This window comes from Ursus arctos, unplaced genomic scaffold, assembly GCF_023065955.2.
Source record: "Ursus arctos isolate Adak ecotype North America unplaced genomic scaffold, UrsArc2.0 scaffold_24, whole genome shotgun sequence".
NCBI classification, from domain to species: domain Eukaryota; kingdom Metazoa; phylum Chordata; class Mammalia; order Carnivora; family Ursidae; genus Ursus; species Ursus arctos.
The window spans coordinates 19,822,807-19,842,294 of NW_026622919.1; the positions used below are offsets into that span (position 1 = coordinate 19,822,807).

General features: G+C 54.8%; 2 protein-coding genes across 5 annotated transcripts; one reads left to right on the plus strand and one right to left on the minus strand.

The window, feature by feature from the left end:
- Nucleotides 1-4: 4 nt before the first annotated feature.
- NT5C3B (5'-nucleotidase, cytosolic IIIB) lies at nucleotides 5-11,638 on the plus strand. 4 transcript variants are annotated; one of them, XM_026512843.4, is made up of 9 exons: nucleotides 5-98; nucleotides 343-441; nucleotides 1,042-1,111; nucleotides 1,198-1,244; nucleotides 3,720-3,805; nucleotides 4,375-4,464; nucleotides 6,708-6,870; nucleotides 7,740-7,940; nucleotides 8,799-11,638. In XM_026512843.4, the coding sequence occupies exons 1-9, from the start codon at nucleotides 87-89 to the stop codon at nucleotides 8,931-8,933; spliced, it is 903 nt and encodes a 300-aa protein (XP_026368628.1). In that variant the 5' UTR covers nucleotides 5-86; the 3' UTR covers nucleotides 8,934-11,638. The 4 variants fall into 4 exon arrangements, with proteins under 4 accessions (XP_026368628.1, XP_057173903.1, XP_057173901.1 ...); XM_057317920.1 differs by lacking the exons at nucleotides 5-98; nucleotides 343-441 and adding an exon at nucleotides 108-342 and having other exon boundaries at nucleotides 1,179-1,244; XM_057317918.1 differs by lacking the exons at nucleotides 5-98; nucleotides 343-441 and adding an exon at nucleotides 109-342.
- On the minus strand, nucleotides 10,969-19,047 carry FKBP10 (FKBP prolyl isomerase 10). The gene is made up of 10 exons (XM_026512841.4): nucleotides 18,636-19,047; nucleotides 15,750-15,895; nucleotides 15,148-15,337; nucleotides 14,886-15,031; nucleotides 14,320-14,509; nucleotides 14,014-14,159; nucleotides 13,241-13,433; nucleotides 12,672-12,814; nucleotides 12,312-12,475; nucleotides 10,969-12,020 (listed from the first exon to the last, which is right to left on the minus strand). Exons 1-10 carry the CDS (start codon nucleotides 18,878-18,880, stop codon nucleotides 11,835-11,837), a joined length of 1,749 nt encoding a protein of 582 aa, XP_026368626.3. The 5' UTR covers nucleotides 18,881-19,047; the 3' UTR covers nucleotides 10,969-11,834.
- Nucleotides 19,048-19,488: the final 441 nt, after the last annotated feature.

A 19,488-nucleotide genomic window follows, 5' to 3' on the forward strand; every position in this document is an offset into this window, starting at 1 on the left:
CCGGCCCCCTGGCGGCGGGCGACGCCTGCGCAGTGCGGCCGCGGGGAGGTCGTTGTCCCGGCGCCGTCGTCCCGGCCGCGAGCGCCATGGCGGAGGAGGTGAGGCGGGAGGAAGCGTCCGACGTGGGGCGGGCCCCCATCCCCGGGGCGCTCCGAGGCCCCCAGCGGGCCGCCTGGGCCCCGCCGCGCCACCCCGGCCAGTAGGCGCCCCGGGCTGGCCCGGAGCCCCCCTGCGCGCCCCGCGCGCCCCGGCCCGGCCTCGCAGGGCTGCCGAGCCGGCCCCGGGCTCCCCCTGGGCCCAGCGCGGTGCCGGGGTCAGCGCTTCTCTCGGGTCTCGGGACAGGTGAGCACCCTGATGAAGGCCACGGTCCTGATGCGGCAGCCCGGGCGGGTGCAGGAGATCGTGGGCGCCCTCCGCAGGGGCGGGGGAGACCGCTTGCAGGTACGGCCCGGGCGAGGTGGGGCGGCTGGGGAGGCGACCGGCCCGAGGGGCCTGCCCGCGCTGCCGCGGACGCTGCGGGCCCTGAGCCCCTAGAAATGGCCAGCGGCCGGAGGGCAAGCAGGTTGCTCCGCCCGATGGCCCTGGGTTAGAGCCCACCTGCCGGAAAACCTACATTTCAAATGTGTCGGTCATGACCAGCTGCTGCTTCCTCTTACCAGGTAGAAAGCACCCAGCACCAGGCCCTGGGGCCTTGTTTCCACACTAGCCCGGTCAGCGGGCTCCCCAGGAAGTTGCAATGTGGAGATGGGTCACCTTGGGTGGGACCCGAGGCAATGAGATGACAAGGCTAAGAGTCAAAGGGGGTCCTGTTCTTCAGTCCCGGTTCTGCCAGCGACCGACCGACCAGCAAGAGGCTGGGCGTCCTCAGGCTTAGCACGCTAAGATTAGTTCTCCCTTCCGCCCCTGGCCTTTCCTAACTCCTGCAGGGCTTTGCCCACTGGCTGGGTACTGAGCTGGTTTGCCTTTCATAATCCGCCCCCCCCCCCACAGGGCCACACCGGAAGGAGCCTGTATGGATAGCATCTCTCTTTTGCATTTTAGGTCATTTCTGATTTTGACATGACCTTGAGCAGGTTTGCATATAATGGAAAGCGATGCCCTTCTTCTTACAGTAAGTCACATACTAGCTGGCTTTGTGGGGCTTGACAAGATGGTGGCTTCTGAGTGGCCAGTGAAAGGAGTTTTGTGTGTTTGCAGATATTCTGGATAACAGCAAGATCATTAGTGAGGAGTGCCGGAACGAGGTGGGTTACTCCCCTTCTTTGTTCACAGACGGCTGTCATGTCCTACTTCAGATAGTTCTTGGTTAGGACCAAAGATTCCAGGACAGAGACCTTAGAAGATTAATATTTTTAAAAATTGTCGTTCTTAGGTTCAGATGGACCTAGTCTCCTACACTGGGGCAGTGTTTCCTTTTTGTTCAAGGCATGTGACGATTGGTGGTTAGAATATGAATGTTATGCAGACCGCTAGCTATAGAGTGTACAAGAGACTTCAACATTTGCTGTTTAACCCTCCAGCAACTCCAGTGGGTGGATAGAACCACTATTATCTCCATTTAACAGATGAGAAAACAGGCTTGAAGAGGATAAGCAACTCCTTCAAGGGTCACACAGGCAAGACACAGAGAGCTTGGCTTTCCCATAGATCTGATTCTGTCCCAAACTCTTTTCACTACATTGTGCTATTTCTTTAATAATAAAATTGGGGGGTGGCACCTGGGTGGCTCAGTGGGGTGAGCGTCTGACCCTTGGTTTTGGCTCAGGGTGGTGGGATCTGGGATGGAGCCCTGCGAGGGACTCTCTGCTCAGCAGGGAGTTTGCTTGAGATTCTGCGCACCCTTCTCTCTCTCTAAAATAAAATAAATACGTCTTTTAAAAATATATAATTTTTTGGCAGGGTAACAGGTATCAAGAAAGACTTCCGAATTAATATCAATATATGATAACGCCCGTTTCCATGAGATACATACAAATATTACAAATCCTGCAGCCTCGCAGTTCATTTTACGTTGTTCCACTTTGCCGGAGGAGAGCCCTGCCGGTTGCACGATTCTTTGCAGTTTGCTGAGCGCTTTCTGCTGAACAACTGTATCATTTAGTTTCACTTCATTATGAAATTCACGAAATTACATACTAAGCGGTCTTTCAGTCTGTCATATTGTTCAGCCCTTCCAATACTCTCATAGTTACTTGTTATTAAGATGGGCAGCAAATTATAGATAGCTCTTATATTTCTAAAACCCATCTCTCTGGAGATGTACTTTCGGCATAAGTTCTGCCTCCAGGACTAAGTAATTGCCTTTAAGTCACTTTTAATGGTTCCTCACATATCTGATCTTACCAGCTTCCAGGAAGCTGCATCCACAAGTAAGACAGCACGTTTGGGGGCCTGCTCTGGGATAACGAAGCTAGGGCAAACTAAGACTCTAGGTGTTGATGAGCTCCTGAAAAAAATTAATTTAAAAAATTAATAAAAAATTAATAAAAATTAATAAATAAACAAAGTTTAGGTATGAAATCTTTTTTCTTTTCAAAAAAGTATATCTTCTGTTGAATTCTCTTATACTTTTTAGAAAAATGTTCTCACACCTCCCTCCCTCCCCAAAAAAACACACACATTGAGAATCTTAGTACATTTCAGGAGCTTTCTCCCTTTGTCAGCGTGTGATCTTTGCCTTTAACTCTCTTTTGGACCCATGGTCGGGGACTCCACATTTGATCTCATAATAATTCTGAGACTGTGCTTGTATTAAAGTGACAATTCTTTACCCAATCAGTTCCCATTTTTACTGGGCGCTGTTACTGACTGACTGGGCCTGTGTGACACATGGTCCCTGAAGTGGTCTCCCCAGACGTGGAAGGAAATCTTAGCAGAAGGAGGTACACGTAGATGCTCGTGGGGTCGTTCCCCCGATGTTGGCGTCGTGATGGCTATCCACTAACACGCGGGGTCCCCAACTCACGTCCATGATTTTTCTACTTCCACTTTAATGATTTTTGCCATATCTGTGGTGATTTTTACTACATATTTTACTTAAAGTTGGGTTACTATTAAAAATCTGAATGTGGGGCACCTGGGTGGCTCAGTCAGTTGAGCCTCTGCCTTTGGCTCAGGTCATGATCCCAGGGTCCTGGGATCGAGTCCCATGTGGGCTCCCTGTTCTGCGGGGAGTCTGCATCTCCCTCTCCCTCTGCCTGCTGCTCCCCCTGCTTGTGCTCTCTCTGTCTCTGTCTGCCAAATAAATAAAATATTTTAAAAAAACATCTGAATGCAATTAGAAAGAAACAATCTTTGTGAAAGCATGAATTTGGTGTGCTAGTTTTTTTCTTAATATGCATTAAAATGAATCTAAAACTACTAAAATGAAAAGTGTTTATCCATGGGCCCCTGAAGTTACTTTGCCTAACCCTGAGAAAGTGTACCCCATTTGGGGAAATACAGCATTAATCCCTTCTTGCTGGTTAAGCGCTGCTGGCTGAGCTAGTGGGTAGCAAAATCCTAGTAACCTCTCACCTGAGAGCCAAAGGTCTTTGTTGATTGTTAGGCCTCCCACTCGGAGGGTGCGAATGAAGGGCTGACCGGCTCTACAGATCAGTCACTCCCTAACACAGAGTTGCATCCTTCTAGGTGATTCTTTGCTCACGCTAAACGGTGGGACTTCGCTGGGGAAAACTTGATGCAGACTAACGGCTTTTCTCTTTATTTGGATGTCCCAGCTCAAAGCGCTCCTTCACCACTATTACCCAATTGAGATTGACCCACACCGGACCATCAAAGAGAAGTTACCTCATATGGTGGAATGGTACGTGACGGTGGTTTTGAACCGCTCCTGGCCCCCAGGATGGACTGGTCCAGGAGGGGGTATGTTTCTCCTGAGCTTGAACGAGGTGCAGGCCCGCTTACCTTACTGAATTCCCCTGGTCCACCTGTTAGAACCAACCGTCCAGCCACAGAGGGACTGCTGGTGGCTGCTGCTAGAGTGGGGGCCCACTGAGAATCCTGGGAAGGAGGGAGAAGCCCCTGGGTTTGGGGGGGGGTAAGTGCTTTGGGGAGATGATTCTCCTATAGGAACCGGTATTGCTGGACAGAGCCCCAGTTCTCCAGAACATGGGAGGGGTTCAGAAGAGGTTTGGCCTCAGCGGTTAGCTCACCCAGTCCTTGTTCCTGTGGCTGTGGTGTGGCTTTCTCACCCTCTTCCTTTTAAGGACAGCCGGAGTCCTTCAGGAAGTGGCTTGGTGGAAAAGGATGAGTGGCCTTCATTGGGGGACTTGGCCCTTTAGGGCCAAGGTGACTTTTTCCCTTTTTAAAGGGAAAGGACACTTTCCCACTTAGTGATTGGCATGTGGGCTTTTGCGGGGTGTCTGTTTCTAGGTGGACCAAAGCCCACGACCTCCTGTGCCAACAGAGGATTCAGAAGGTCCAGATTGCCCAGGTGGTTAGAGAGTCCAATGCAATGCTTAGGTAAGCTGCTTGCTCTGGAGAACATTTGAAACTGGTTTGCTCACAGAAAGAGGCTGGGAAGGAGTGGAGGGGAGTTCGTGGCTAGCGGGGTCAGAAGAGACAAAGCCCTGTAAGTGGCTGATGTGAAGAAGGTCTTGCTTTTCCTCTCTGAATACAGCTAAAGGATTTCTCACCCTTGAGTACTTCCTAGGAAGCTGTCTGCTGCTAGTGGGTGTCGTATGAATGTGACCAAGCCTTCATCTTCTAGAACAAATAGCATCGAGCTCATTTTCCCCACTGGTAAAAAGACTTCGGGGTCGCCATGATGACTGGTGTTCTGGATTAACCCAGACATGGCTGTTGGCTGGCCTGGGATCCTTGATCATCAGCGCCCTTCCCAGTGCTGCTCTCTCTGCTGTCTTATTATTATTATTATTTATTAACATATAATGTATTATTTGTTTCAGGGGTACAGATCTGTGATTCATCAGTCTTATATAATAGCTAGTGCTCATTACAACATATACTCTCCCCAATACCCATCACCCAGCCACCCCAACCCCCCACCCACCTCCCCTCCAACAATCTTCAGTTTGTTTCCTAAGATTAAGAGTCTCTTATGGTTTGTCTCACTCTCTGGTTTCGTCTTGTTTTATTTTTTCCTCTCTTCCCCATGATCTCTGCCTTGTTTCTTAAATTCTGCATATCAGTGAGATCATATGATAATTGTCTTTCTCTGATTGTCTTATTTCGCTTAGCATAATACCCTGTAGTTCTAGCCATGTCATTTGCAAATGACAAAATTTCATTCTTTTTGATGGCTGTGTAATATTCTGTGTGTGTGTGTGTGTGTGTGTGTGTCTGTGTGTGTGTGTGTGTGTCTGTGTGTGTGTGTGTGTGTGTGTACACACACACCACATCTTCTTTATCCATTCATCTGTCGATGGACATCTAGGCTCTTTGCATAGTTTGGCTATTGTGGACATTGCTGCTATAAACATTGGGGTGCAGATACCCCTTCAGATCACTACCTTTGTATCTTTGGGGTAAATACCCAGTAGTGCAATTGCTGGGTTGTAAGCTTCTGCTGCCATATTCTTTACTGGTGGAGGGATATGGGCACATAGAGGAAGGAGGCAACATTGTGCCTGCTCTCAAGGATTGGGTGTCCCAACTGGGGAGAGCCATGAAAAGCCAAGAAAGCAGAGACACGTGCAGACCCAGTAAGTAGCAGCGTGGGGTTGGAGTGTTTCCTCAGTGAAGCTGCCCCAGATAGCTTCCTGGTTCTATTTTGCTTGAGCAAAATAAGGCAGAAACAAACAAGCAAACAACAGCCCACTTATATGAAGTTCAGGGATAGGCAAAGCTAATCAGCAGTGATATGAAGTCATAATGGGAGGGGATGGTGTTGGTTGGGAAGGGAACCTTGATCTGGTTAGTAATTACATGGGTGTATACGTATGTAAATATTAATTGAGTTGACCACTTAAGATCAGCGCGCGTTAACCATTTATTGTACGTATTTTAGACCTCAATTTAAAATGTTTTTAAAGGGGCACCTGGGTGGCTTACTGGGGTTAGGCGTCTAGCTTCGGCTTAGGTCATGATCTCGGGGTCCTGGGATCGAGCCCTGGGTCGGGCTTCCTGCTGAGCTGGAAGTCTGCTTCTCCCTCTCCCTCTTTTCCTCTCCCCTGCTCGTGCTCTCTCTCTCTCAAATAAAATCTTTTTAAAAAATGAAATAATAAAATAAAATGTTTTTAAAAAGAAAAAATTTAGGGGCACCTGGGTGGCTCAGTCGGTTAAGCCTCCGACTCTTGATTTCAGCTCAGGTCGTGATCTCAGGGTCCTAAGATAGAGCCCCATGTCGGGCTCTGTGCTCAGTGGGGAGTCTGCTTAAGACTCTGTCTCCCTCTGCCCCTCCCTCCCCGCCCCATACTCTCTCTCAAATAAACAAACAAATCTCTATTTTTTTTAAAAGATTTTATTTATTTGAGAGAAAGAGAGCATGAGAGAGAAAGAGAGCACAAACAGGGGAAAGGGCAAAGGGAGCAGCAGACTCCCCACTGAGCAGGGAGCCCGACTCGGGGCTCAATCCCAGGTCCCCGAGATCATGACCTGAGCCGAAGGCAGACGCTTAACCGACTGAGCCACCCAGGCGCCCCAAATAAATATTTAAAAAGAAAAAATTTAAAAATACATCACCCAAGTAGAAAAGACGGGGGGCAGAGGCAGTGCCATTGCGGAATCCATCCGTCTCTTTTCAGGGAGGGATACAAGACGTTCTTCAACACCCTCTACCAGAACAACATTCCCCTCTTCATCTTCTCCGCGGGCATCGGTGACATCCTGGAGGAGATTATCCGACAGATGACGGTGCTCCACCCCAACATCCACATCATGTCTAACTACATGGACTTTGATGAAGACGTGAGCCGCATCTCCTTTAGGCTGGGAGTAGAAGAGGGGTGGGGACCAGCAGCCCCCCAGGCAGCACCCGAAACCCTAAACCCTGGGGGAGGAGAGGGAGGGAAGGTGTGCTGACTTCTTGCCCTCGGGCAGGTATTTATTTCTTGATGCCGGCTAAAGACAGTTACCTCTGAAGGACTGGCCCTTTGGCGTTTGACTGACAGCTCCCTACCCTGGGGTACCTGATTTAGGGTTCAGCCAGGCCCCATGTCACCGTCCCAGGTCATGTGCCATCGTAGGTACTCCAGGGCTTAGACTTTGACTTGTTTTCCTGGAGCCCGAGGCGGGCCGCTCCGACTCACCTGTGCTCTGACTTCTTCCCTTTACACCAATGGCTGGACTTCTCACCCGGTCGCGTTGGGGGGGGCGGTGCGCACCTGCAGCCGAGGGTGAGCGCCCGTGTGGCCGGGACAGTGCTCGCGTCACGGCTGTGTGCTCCCACTGGAGCCTCTGATCAGTGGTGTCAGAGGGTCCTTGTGAGTTTAAGTCAGCGCTTACACACTTTTTTTGTAAAAGGCTGGGTAGTGAATATTTTAGACTTTGGGGGATGGACTCCGATCTGTCACAGCCACTCGACTCTGCTGTGGAGAAAAAAGCCACCACGGACACGACGTGAGCAAACGAGCCTGGCCGCGTTCCGGTCAAACTGAATTTACAAAAATAGCACAAATCTGGCTGTAGGACCTACTTGGTGGGCCCTGAGTTTAGACTAGGAGGAGGTTTTGGCATTTCTCTGGCTGTCAGGATTCCCTTTCCCCTGTGACAGAGACAGTGGCAAACTGGCTCTAGGCGGTCCCTGCAGCCCTTCTGTGTGTCTCTTGATTATTTAGGGTTTCCTCCGGGGATTCAAGGGCCAGCTCATACACACATACAACAAGAACAGCTCCGTTTGCGAGAACTCCGGGTACTTCCAGCAGCTTCAGGGAAAAACCAACATCCTCCTGCTGGGAGACTCCATGGGGGACCTCACTATGGCTGATGGGGTGCCTGGTGTGGAGAACATTCTCAAGATTGGCTTCTTAAACGACAAGGTAGGTGTGGGACCAGGGCTTCCTGTCTTAGTGGCTTGCTTCTGTTTCAGTGCCTGTTAACTAATGCATAGTGAACACCTGTATGTACTGGTCGTGGTCAAGTCTTAGAGGCACTGAGGTAAGCCACGAGCTATATTGTCATAGGAAAACAGCGATGACGGCTGTGTTGGGCACACGGCGTGACAGTGGAGTTCAGAGACACTACTGGGTGCTCACCACGTACCAGGCATATTGACTCATTTAGTCCTTTCAGCAGCCTTTTGAGGTAGTGACTCTTACGCCTCATTTTACAGATGGGGAAACTGAGGCAAGGAGCTTTCTCTACCCATGGTACATAGTGTAGGAAGTGGTGGCGCTGATTACAGTCCTCCTAAATCATAGCTATAAAGCATGATAGAAGTGGGAGATGGTCAGTATTCAGGAGGCGGGTTTACAATTCAGAGAACAAAAACACAAGAACAGACCAGAGGCCGACAGGGGTGAAAACACTGTAGTCGTAAAGGGGCACAGTATGGTGTCAAATGAGAAGGCCACCAGTCCCTCCCCACCCGCCCACCTCAGCCAGCAGGTGCTGAAGACCTCCAGAATGCCTGAGCCATGTGAAAATTCAGTCCAGATAGATTAGAAGTAACATCTGGTTTTTAAATTTTAATCCTCGTCCTGTCCTTTTGCCATTGGCCCAAGAGTTAATGCCGGCTCCCAGCACCCGTTGCCATCCGAAGGGCAGGTCCCTGTGACCTGGAGCTGCTCTTGGGGAGTTGCAGCTCGCATGCCCTCCTCCCCCTGCCCCGGGTGCCCAAGAGGCAGAGGCAGAAGGCAGGGCGTTCTGGGGACTCCCTACCCCCCTCCCCCGGGCAGGTGGAAGAGCGGCGGGAGCGCTACATGGACTCCTACGACATTGTGCTGGAGAAGGACGAGACGCTGGACGTGGTCAACGGGCTGCTGCAGCACATCCTGCACCGCGGGGACTGGAGAGAGATGCAGGGCTCCTGAGTGCGGGCGGGTGGGGGCCAGGCGCCGCAGGCTGCGGAGGGGGGAGCCTCACCAGGAGACCGCCCGCTGGGAGCGCTGCTCGCTGCTCGTCCGCGTGTGCGCAGAGTCCAGGGTGGGGGCAGCCGCTGAGCCCAGGCCTCTCCCTCCTTGCCCAGCGTCTTCTGCGGTGTCCTCCGGAGGCTGGCGGGAGGGCCTGCCAGATGGGAGGGCCAACCAGACGAACATGGGCCCTACAGGGTCTCTAGGGACCATCTAGACAGGGGTTCTTTGCCCCCCAGTTTTTAAACATGGGAAGCTAGTCTTCAAAGAAATCTAATGTGTGAAACAGATCAAAATAAAAAAAAGGAAAAAACAGCTCTTCTGATTTGGGGGTGCAGGGCTGGCTGGCGGGCTCAGTCGGCGGGGTATGTGACTCTTGATCTCAGGCTTATGAGTTCGAGCCCCACATTGGGTGTAGAGATTACTTAGAAAATAAAATCTTAGAAAAAAAACAAACCCCCAATTCACTCCAAGACCCTCTGAGCATACCCTAAATGTGCCTGGGGGCCGAGGTGGGCAGGCGGGGTTGGAAGGTGTGTCTCTGACCTGGAATGGTTTCACTCGATGCCGGGGTAGCCGCTAACCTCGAAGTCCCGTTGGGGTCAGTCGGGTCTGGCCAGCCCTGTGTGCAGAGTTCCCTGGTGATGGATCCCCAAAGGGATCCATTTGGGGGCTGATTTTCTCTTGTGCCCTTGGCTCCTGCCCTGTCTTCTCTTCCTTATGTGGGCCCAGGGCCACGACGATGGGTGAGTTCAGGGGGGTCAAGACCGGGACCTGAAGGGAGAAGGCGCTCCGGGACGCAGTAAAGTGGGAGTGATTTCTGTTCCGTTGCCTCACGTCACTGGGCTTCCTTCCGAGTTTCTTTGCCTTCTCCCTCCCCTGTCGACTTGGATGGGCAAGAACGAGCTGGATTCTCTCTAGGACACCTTTTGAAGAAAAAAGGTAAAGCACCAGTTTCACCTGGCATTTTGCCGCCTGTCCTCAGAGGAACACACCCCCTCATTCTCCGGCGGAGGGTGCCTGGCTGTGGGACGTGCGCGTTTCCCTGCGGCTCCTTCGCGAGCGTCCTGAAAGTAGGCGTAGTTCCCGTTTACGGGTGGCTTGGAAAAGACCAGAAACTTGCTCCAACTCTGGAGCTCGGCCAGGATTTCAGTGTTTCCGCCCGAAGCTGTAGCATTTCTTCGGCTTCACACCTGCATACCTGCCTCGGGCTCTGTTCGCTTCTGGGGAGCGGGTGTTATCATCTGAGGCCGGGTGGCAGTCACTGCCAGACCCCGCAGCGCCTTCGGGATGCTTTGGGGCCGGGAATGTCTGATCGGCTGTGGGGAAAAGCCGTGTCTCAGGATCCTGGGCAGAAAGTGGGTGCTCGTGGGGGACAGGTCAGTCCAGGGAGTCCCGGACCATCAGTCTCTCTCCCAAGCCTCCCCTGCTCTCCTGTCCTCTCCTGCCTTAGGCCACCTTTGTTGCTGTGGCCAGAGTCCAGCTGGGAGGGTGAGGGGCAGATGGCCTGCCTGCTGGCTGAAGCAACTCCTCCTTCAAGACACAGGAGACTGGAGCCCTGTTACCTTTCCTTCGGACAGGAGGGAGGATGGGGCAGGGAGGAATGGCTGGCAGCCAGGAGCTGGGAGAGGTGGGGATAGCCTAACACTGGAACAAATCTACATGGAAGAGAGGAACTCTTCCTGTGCAGCTTAATTTAATCCTTGAGTTTCTTTGTCCTGTTTGAGGTCAGGAACCTCATCCTTCCATTCAGTTGGGACATTTAGGAGACAGGGATCATCTCTCCAACCTCCCCGCAGGCCCCTCTGGAGACACCCACTCCCCATCTTCCCTCCAGCGGACAGGGGGCTCCCTTGCCATGGGGAGGGCCCTCCTTAGGCCTCAGGAGGCAGAGATCCAGGGACACAGTATCTTGAGCTCCTGCTTTGTGCCCCTTTATTCCCCAGTGTTTGGGTCTAAGGGCCTTCCCCCCACCGAAAGAGCACACCCTGAGGCCTTTGGTTTAGTCGTTTATTTGGTACAAAGGAGAAAGGGATCTGACACCAATTTAGCCTTTTGAGTGTGCAGAGCTCTGCCTACCCCCCTCTGACCCCCAAGTGAGCCCTTCTTCCAAGTTTATCTCAGCCCCGAACCAACAACGTTGTAGCCCTAAGATCCATTTAAGTAGTTATCCTCACCCCCGCCCCCTTCACACTCTTCCTCTTTTCTGTCCCTTAGAGAAAGCAGCCTTCTCTTCAGGGATGAAAGGCAACGCCAAGCCCAGCCCTGAATGCAGCACCCCACGGTTGCCTCAGCCCCTACTGGCCACAGGGAGGGGCGGACAGCATAGGTGTGGGGACACAGGAGGGGCGTGTGACAGGTGGGGCGCTGCCCTCCCGAGAAGCCAGCCAGAGCTGAGGGAGGAAGGCTGAGGGTCCGGTCAGTCCTGGTTCGTGCTCCTAGGGAGCTTCCACGACACAGGAATAGGGACGGGGGCGGGGGGGTGGCTGAGGACGGCAAGGAAAAGTATGGAAAAAAGGGAAGTTAGGGGAAATAAAGAAATGACAAGCTCGGCCTTGTTCAGTGTCTGGTGCCGTGGAGGGGGAGGTATGGGTGAGGCGCCAGCAAGCGCCAGCATGGCTGGCTTGGCTTTGTGACTCCAAAACTTGTAAGGGAGGGGTTTGGGGTCAGAAGAGAAAAACTGAATAGAGGTCTGTGCTATGGACTTTACTCTGGGGCCGTCGTCTCCTGTGACCACGTTTTAGATGTTTCTAGACACCATGCCAGCACAGGGGAGGATGACTCTTAGAAGGTCAGCCCCACTGCCCACTGTCCTCCCAGAAGTGGGCCTTTGCATTTGGGCCCCGGCCCGGGCCCCTGCCCTCAGAGCTCCTCATGGACCCGCTCTTGGTCTTCATCTGACTTCAGTTTCAGCTCCTCCACAGTGATCTTGCCATCCTGGTTGCGGTCCTGGTTCTGGAACATGTCTGCTATGGTTTTCTCCGGGTCCTGCCCAGGCATGAGGCGTCCTTTGCCCTCACTGACTTGAGCCTTGATGAAGGTGGAGAACTGGGAGCCAAGAGAGCCAAGGGGAGAGGGGAGTGAGGGTCTCGCCTGAGGGCTGTGGGTGGCCTGGGGAAGGGCCCCAGGCACCGGCCGGCCAGCTATAGGGGGGATGGGCTGCATGAGGAAGAGGCAGGGACAAGGGACCTATAAGGCCCAGGGACCCAGCACAGGGGCAGAAACAGGTGCGGAGGGGACAGCGGATGGACTGTGTTGCTTGATGCCACCACACACAGTGGCTCCTGTTGGGGTGACAGCATGGGAATGGTTCTTAGAAGAACTGAACTCCTCACCCACCTCCTCCGGGGGGACCTCGCCATCCTTGTTTAGGTCCAGGCCTTCGAACAGGTTGACAGGAGGGTCCTCGTGCCACACAAACAGGTAGCCTGTGGGCAGCCCCTCCTCCCGGGACACCAGCTCCACTTCAAAGAGCAGCACCGCACTGCCAGGGACACCCCGGGCTGCAGGGAGCGAGAAGAGAAGAGAAGGAAGGCGTCGCCATTAGGCCCAGGTCTGGACCCGACTCCCAGCCTGCCCTGGGTGCTCCCCAGTCCAGAGGCCTCAGTTTCCCATGTTGGTCACATGGGATGTTTGCAGAACCCTTGGGAAGGCTTCCCTCACTCCTCCCACCAGCCAGCAAGGCCAGTCGGCCCTCACCTCCGCTCTCTCCGTGTGCCAGGTGGGGGGGCACCACGAGCTGCCGCCTCTCCCCCACACACATGCCCTGCAGGCCCGTGTCCAGGCCTTCGATCACCTTGTTGGCCCCCAGAGTAGCCTCCTGGGGGTCGCCGTAGTCGTGGCTGGGGGGAGAGCAGATCCCCAGGTCAGCATCCATCCTTGTCCCAGGCCAGTTGGCATCCCGTTGTCCCCGGGGCGGGCCCAGTTTCCCAGTCACTCCTCCTGGTGCCCGCCCCACACAGCCGAGGGCCGGGCCCAACAGTTCAGAGATAGGACCCACTCCTCATGGTGCCGCTGCCCCTGTAGTGTGGCCTGGGGGGCTCATCTCCCCCTGCTTTGGTTTCCCCTCCATAAACGGAGCCGTGGCTCGCCTAGATGGCCGGCTTCACCCTCCCTGCGCCCGCAAGTCAAGAATCTCAGCTCCTCGGGCTCCCCCGCGCTCGCTGGATGGGAACTTATGGACGAAGCCCCCGTCAGGGGGCTGTCAGGACTCCCCCCTGCACCTGGGCCCACCCACCTGCCCAGCCCTGGCCCTGCCCCGGACCCACGAGGAGAAGAGCTTAGTGCCATCCAGAAGGGAGCAGTTGTAGTGGTAGCGAATGAAGTCCCCGGGCTGGGCCGTCTCATTGCAGGTCTCTGGGGGCGGGGACAGAACCTTGATTTCCACCGGATCTCCAGGGTTGTGGAAGTCAATGACATGGACGTCGAAGATCAGCACAGCGGAGCCAGGGATCTTGTCTCCTGGGGCCAGAACAGGGAGTGGATCGGCTTGGAATCCAGCAGGGGCTCCACAGAGGCCCCTAGACCTCCCCCGCCCTGTGTTTTTAAGCCAGGATGGGACAGGGTGTTTGTCCCCAGGGTCAATTCTTCTAATACCCTCTTGTGGGGTGCGGGGCGGGGGAGGGGAGGGCCATCCCAGTGAGAAAGCCCTTTACACATATCATCCTGCAACCTCCCAGTAACTTACCCTGCTGGTCAATGTGATTAGTCCCATTTTACCGCTGAGGACACTGAGGCTTCCAGCAAAGCTGGGGCTCAAGTCCAGGTCTCTTTGCTTCCTAGGGCTACGCTGTTTCTGTTCTTCCATAACCACCCCGCCTCCCCAAACTCAGGAGTCGGCTGCCCTTCTCCAGTATGGAAGGGAAAAGTTGGAGGGCTGCCCCTGGAGGAAAGGGCGGAGTCTGTGTGGCAGGTGGGTGGGTGACGGTTTTCGTGATGAGAGGGGCGGAGCAGGTGCTGGGATGGCCCTGTGGTTGGGAGGTCAGGGAACAGTCCGCAGAGGGGCTGCCATGATGACTGGGAGCACAGGGGACACGCCTACCAGTCCCGTTCTCCCCGTAGGCCAGGTGGGGGGGAATGGTGATCCTCCGGCGCTCCCCCATGCAGGCGCCCTGCAGCCCCTGGTCCATCCCGGGGATGATGTAACCCTGCCCCACGTAGGTGTTGTAGGTGTGATTGCGGGAGTAGCTGTAAGACAAGGCAGGGAGGGCCAGCAAGTGAGTCAAAGGGCCCCCCCCCGCCCGCAGCTCAGAGCCACCCCCCGGGTGCTGCCTAGGGCGACCCCAGATCCTGCCTCAGCCTCTTCCACCTCCCTCCCAATGAGCCCATGCCCCTCCCCGCCCCAGACCTGGAATCAAAGAGGGTGCCATCCATCAGCGAGCCATTGTAGTGGTAACGCATGAAGTCTCCAGCCACCGCTCTCCGGACACAGCCAGGAGGTAGCTCCAGCGTCTCCAGCTGGACGGTGTCCTTGGGGTTATGGACGTCAATCAGGAGCACGTGGAAGACCAGGGAGGCCTGCGGGGGGATCACAGTCCCTGGGGAAGGGATAGGCTTGAACCATAAAGTGGAGAGCAAACCAGGGCTCCTTCTCCACTCAGGAAGGCCCATGTGAGCACCCTGCAAAAAAGGTGCTAATTCTGCTCTCCAGAGACCCTTCCTTACCCTCAGCAGCCCTGTTTCTTGCTCCCTCTGTGAGGCGTGAGCTGGATCTTCCCCAGGGCTATCACCAGCCCATACTGAATGCGTGTGTGAAACAGAATAAAGCACCCTTTCTTAGTGAGATCACCACCAAGATAGACTTCATCTCTATTTGACTCCTTGGCTGAGCGCCCTTGTGCAGTACACAACCTGAACAACTGTATGTGGCAGCCCTTTTCTAGGGGGAATCCCCGAGTCCCTGTCTGCCCTCACCATAGCCTTTCTCGCCATAGGCCAGGAACGGAGGGATGATGATCTTCCTTCTCTCTCCAGGACACATGCCCAGCAGCCCCTGATCCATGCCCTTGATCAGCCAGCCGGAGCCGACGTAGGTGTCATAAGTTCCGCCCCTACTGTAGCTGCAGAGAATGAGGTAGAGGTGATGCTGCCGGAGATGGGAGAAGCAGGATGGGCCCCTGACACCATCCCCATCCTACAGAGCCCCCAGGGCCCCAGGACTCCCTTCAGCCCTTACCTGGTGTCAAAGGCGGTGCCATCCAGCAGCGTGCCATTGTAGTGGTAGCGGACAAAGTCGCTGTCCTGGACCGTTCGGGGGCAGTGGGCTGGGTGCTGCAAGGTGCTCACCTGCACGGTGTCTGCCTTGTTCCACACATCCAGCAGGACCACATCGAAGTAGAGGGTGGCATCCGGCGGAATGAGCCCCGCTGTGAGAGTCCGGCAGCCACAGCTCATGTTTGGTGCAGCTTCCAGACCCCTCAGTATGCCAGTCCCCAGGGCCCCAGGACTCCCTCTAGCCTTACGTGATGTCAAAGCTGCTGCCATATTTGCTGCAGCCCCAGCGTGGCGGGTTAAATGGACACTGAATGTCCTGCTAGGCCACCCCCTCCCCCACCCCTAGTTCCCCTTCTCCCCCATCAAGCTGGGATTCTATCCAGGGCCCTGTCATTTCCTTTCCTCCCTCTGCAGTCCCAGACCTGCCGCGACTCACGCTGCGCGTGCGGTGTCACCGTGGGCAAGTCCCTCTCCCACTCTGAGCTTCAGTTTTCTGGCCCTGGGGTCCTTGATTCTGCCTCTGGGTCCCCTCCATCCCCACGCCTGGGCCCCAGCCCTTCTCACCCACACCGATGCTGCCGTAGCCCAGGTGGGGGGGCACGATGAGACGTCGCCGCTCGTTGACGCACATGCCCATGAGGCCCCGGTCCATGCCGGTGATGAGGCGCCCCACGCCCACCACGATGGCCACCAAGGTGCTTCGGTCATAGCTGGGGGAGGGAGGAGACAGACTGGGTACAGCGGCCTCTGCCCACGGCCACACACACAGGTGCACACACACACTCAGGCCCCCTCCCGCTACACAGCCGTGCGTCCACACGCTCCTGTCTCCTCTTCAAGCCTCCCTCCCCACCTTAAGCGGAGGGGCTGTTACACAAGGGAAACCCCCCCACAGGAGGCCAGGGGCTTTCATTTTCCTGGGATGGGGGTGGGGGTCTGTCTGCGCAGGCTCTGTGTGCTCCGACCACCTGCGGACAGCCGCGGAGGGCTGAGTCCTGCTTGGAGGGGAGGGGGAACATAGAGCATTTGCGAGGCCAATGAAATCCTCGGCCTTTTGCTTTCACCACCTTATTTCAGTCTTTCCCCTGTGAAGTGGGCCTTAGGGTTTTCATTTTTCTCCTGACAAAAACTGAGACAAGAGACTAGCGGACTTGCCCAAGGTCACACGCTGACATGCGGTCTAGTGAACGCCACACCATCAATTTTCCAAGGAAAGGAGGGGGCGGCAGAGCTCACTGAGGATAGGCACTGGTTTCCAATTTTGGAAAGGCCTGTTTTAAAATTGCCCTGGCCTTTGTTTTTCTTTTACTTTTATTTTTTTTATTGAAGTATAATTGACATACGAGATGATAGGAGATTCAGGTGTATAACATGGTGATTCGACATTTACATGCGTTCCGAGAAGATCGGAATAGTATGTCGAGTCAGCACCTGTCACCACACAAGGTTAATACAATACCGTTGTCCGTACTCCCCGTGCTTTACCTTACACCTCCGTGATGTATTTACTTGTAATTCGAACTTTGTACCTCTTGACTTCTATTTGCTTTTTCTCACAGTTTTAAGTTTTCGGAAGTTAAGGGAGGTTGGGAGATTTTTATTTTTTTATTTTATTTATTTACTTACTTATTTTTAAGATTCCACTCATTTATGTGATAGAGAGAGCGAGCACAAGCAGGCGGAGTGGCAGAGGGAGAGGGAGAAGCAGGCTCCTCCCTGAGCTCGATCCCAGGACCCTGGGATCACGACCTGAGCTGAAGGCAGACGCTTCACCGACTGAGCCACCCAGGCGCCCCCAGAGATTTTCATTCCAAAAAAAACTTTTAAATCACTTCGTTTTTTAAGTTTATTTAATTTTTTTTTAGTGATCTCTACCTCCAACGTGGGATTCGAACTCATGACCCGAAGATTAAGAGTTGCATGCTCTTCCAACTGAGCCAGCCAGGTGCCCCAAGAGATTTTTATTTTGATCAAAGGGGTGAAGAACCATGGGTTAGGAAAGTTTTCCAAGCTCAGCACTCCATGGACTAGGGCCAGCCAGGCTCCCAGAGTCCCACCAAGGAAGTCATCCCCTGCTCCCCACCCCTCCCTGACTTGGGCTGGACTCCTGGCCATGGGCCATACCTCATTCTGCCTACTGAGCTGCTGCCTTCACCCTGCTGTTGTGAGGGCCCAGGCCTGCACAAAGTTTCTACCAGTTAAAAACTCTCAGAGCACCCAGTCCTCCCCAGAGTCAGGGCTAACGCACCCTCAACTGGCTTTCAGACTGGCAAGCACTGCGCGAAGTTCGCTTTCATTCATCACCTTCCTTGAGCCCTGTTACCAGCCTTAGGAAGGGAGGACTTAATTTTCCAGCTTGTTTTTAACCTCCATTTTTCAGATAAGGAACATGAAGCTTAAAGGGGCAAAATTCCTTGTCCATGGCCACAGGCTGGATTGGAACCCAGGGTCTTGGACTCTGGAGTTCATGTTCTTACTCAGTCTACTGCCTGCCTTCCAAAGCCAAGGCCACTAATTTCCCGTGGGCTGAGTTGTGTGTTTTGGGAAGGGGTCTAAGAGGGACCGACTTCTGTGGATAATGGTGTGTGGCTGGGACCTGAGGTTTAACCAAGGCTGGTGTCAGCCCTGCCCTGCCTCCACCAACAAAAGTGACTGACCAGAGCTGACCAAAGGCCTGATCAAACCAGAAGCCCATCTCTCAAACCCCAAGGCTGGCAAGATGGGTGGCAGCCCTGGCCTGGTAAGCTAAGATGGAGGAAGGTGGGGGTGCAGGGAGACCCGGAGAGAGAGGTAAGAGAACCCTCCGAGGAGCCCAGGGGTCAATGCCCGGCCATGTGACACGTAGACAGATAGGGTCCCTACACAGGGCTGTGCCCTCTGCTCCTGGATCCGTCAGGCCGTCTCATTATAGTGCTCACACTGCTTCACCACGCTAGCTCTTCATAACCCCCACCGCCTCCAAAAAGGTTCTACTGTCTCTTCTCTGGTTACAAAGGCACTGAACCCTGGGGCTGGAACCAGAAGGGATCCAGGCTGGAAAGAAAGGGAGGGGGTCCCAGGCTGAGACCCCTGGAAGATTCACATGCAGCAGGGTCCATGCCCTTCCCCCCAACAATGGGGACCAGAACCTCCTCCCGGGCAGGCCTTTAAATAAAGCACCGGTAAGTAAACAGAGCAGTTCACCTTGATCAACAAACACTTGGAGGAAAACGGGGAGCGTGTTGTAAAAGAAACGGGTCCTTTGAGAGGTGAGGGTTTGCAATCGAGGGCAAGAATGTCTTTGGGAAGATGGATGTCTGGGAGTCCCCGTTCCCAGGGTGCTGTGTTAGGGGTCAGAAGACCGTGGAGTAGGGGATGCAGGCACAGCCTAAGGGGCTACAAGGGATCCCCAGGATTAAGAAAATCTGGCCCTAAGAGGAGTGGCGAGTCTGGGGGCACCCAACCCATTACCTCGAGTCAAACTTCTTGCCGTCCTCGAAAGTGCCGTTGTAGTGGTAGCGCACAAAATCCCCCATCTGCACTTCCCGGGGACAGGTCCTGGGGATGTGGTACCTCTCGATGACTACATCTTCCAGGGGGCCCCCGGCCGGGCTAGCACGGCCCAGCCCCCTCCCCACGGCCTGCAGCAGCAGCAGCAGCAGCTGCAGCAGGGGGAGCCCAAGGAAGGTGTGGCTGGGGGACACCGCGCGGAACATGGTGCCTGGTGCTGGGACGGCCGGCAGTGAGGCCGAGCGAGGGAGTCGCCGCCGCCAACCTCCTTCCCCCCTCCTCTCGGAGCAGGCTCCCCCCCTTCCTGTCCTCCGTCCCCACCCCCGCCCTGGCTGGTCCACGTGGAATGGGGGCTGGGGAGACTGAGCTGGCGGGGCCGGGGGCGGGAGACGGAGGGTGGACTAGGAGGAGGGGGCAAGGCTGAGTGTTGCAGTCACAGGAATGCGCCACTGAGAACTCCCGCTTTCCCCCCTCCCGCTCTCCCGGGGCTCAGCGTCCAGGGGCCCGGCCGGGGAGGGAGGTTCGGGAAAGCGGAGAAGTCGGAGCTGACTCCAGTTTAAAAAAAAAAAAAAAAAAGAAAAGAAAAAAGTTCAGCGTCTTTTTTCCGGAGCCCCCGGGTCCTAAAGCCGGGCTGAAGCATCCCTTGCTTCTTTCTCCGGCACCCCCAAATCTAGGCCTCTCCAGGTGGCTGGTGGGGCTCCAGAATCTGAGGGGGTATCTCGGTATTCCCCCCACCCCGCACCACCCCACCGTCCCAAGGATGGCCTTTCTAGGGACGAGCCGAGCCGCGGAGGCCCGCAAAAGCTGGCCGGCC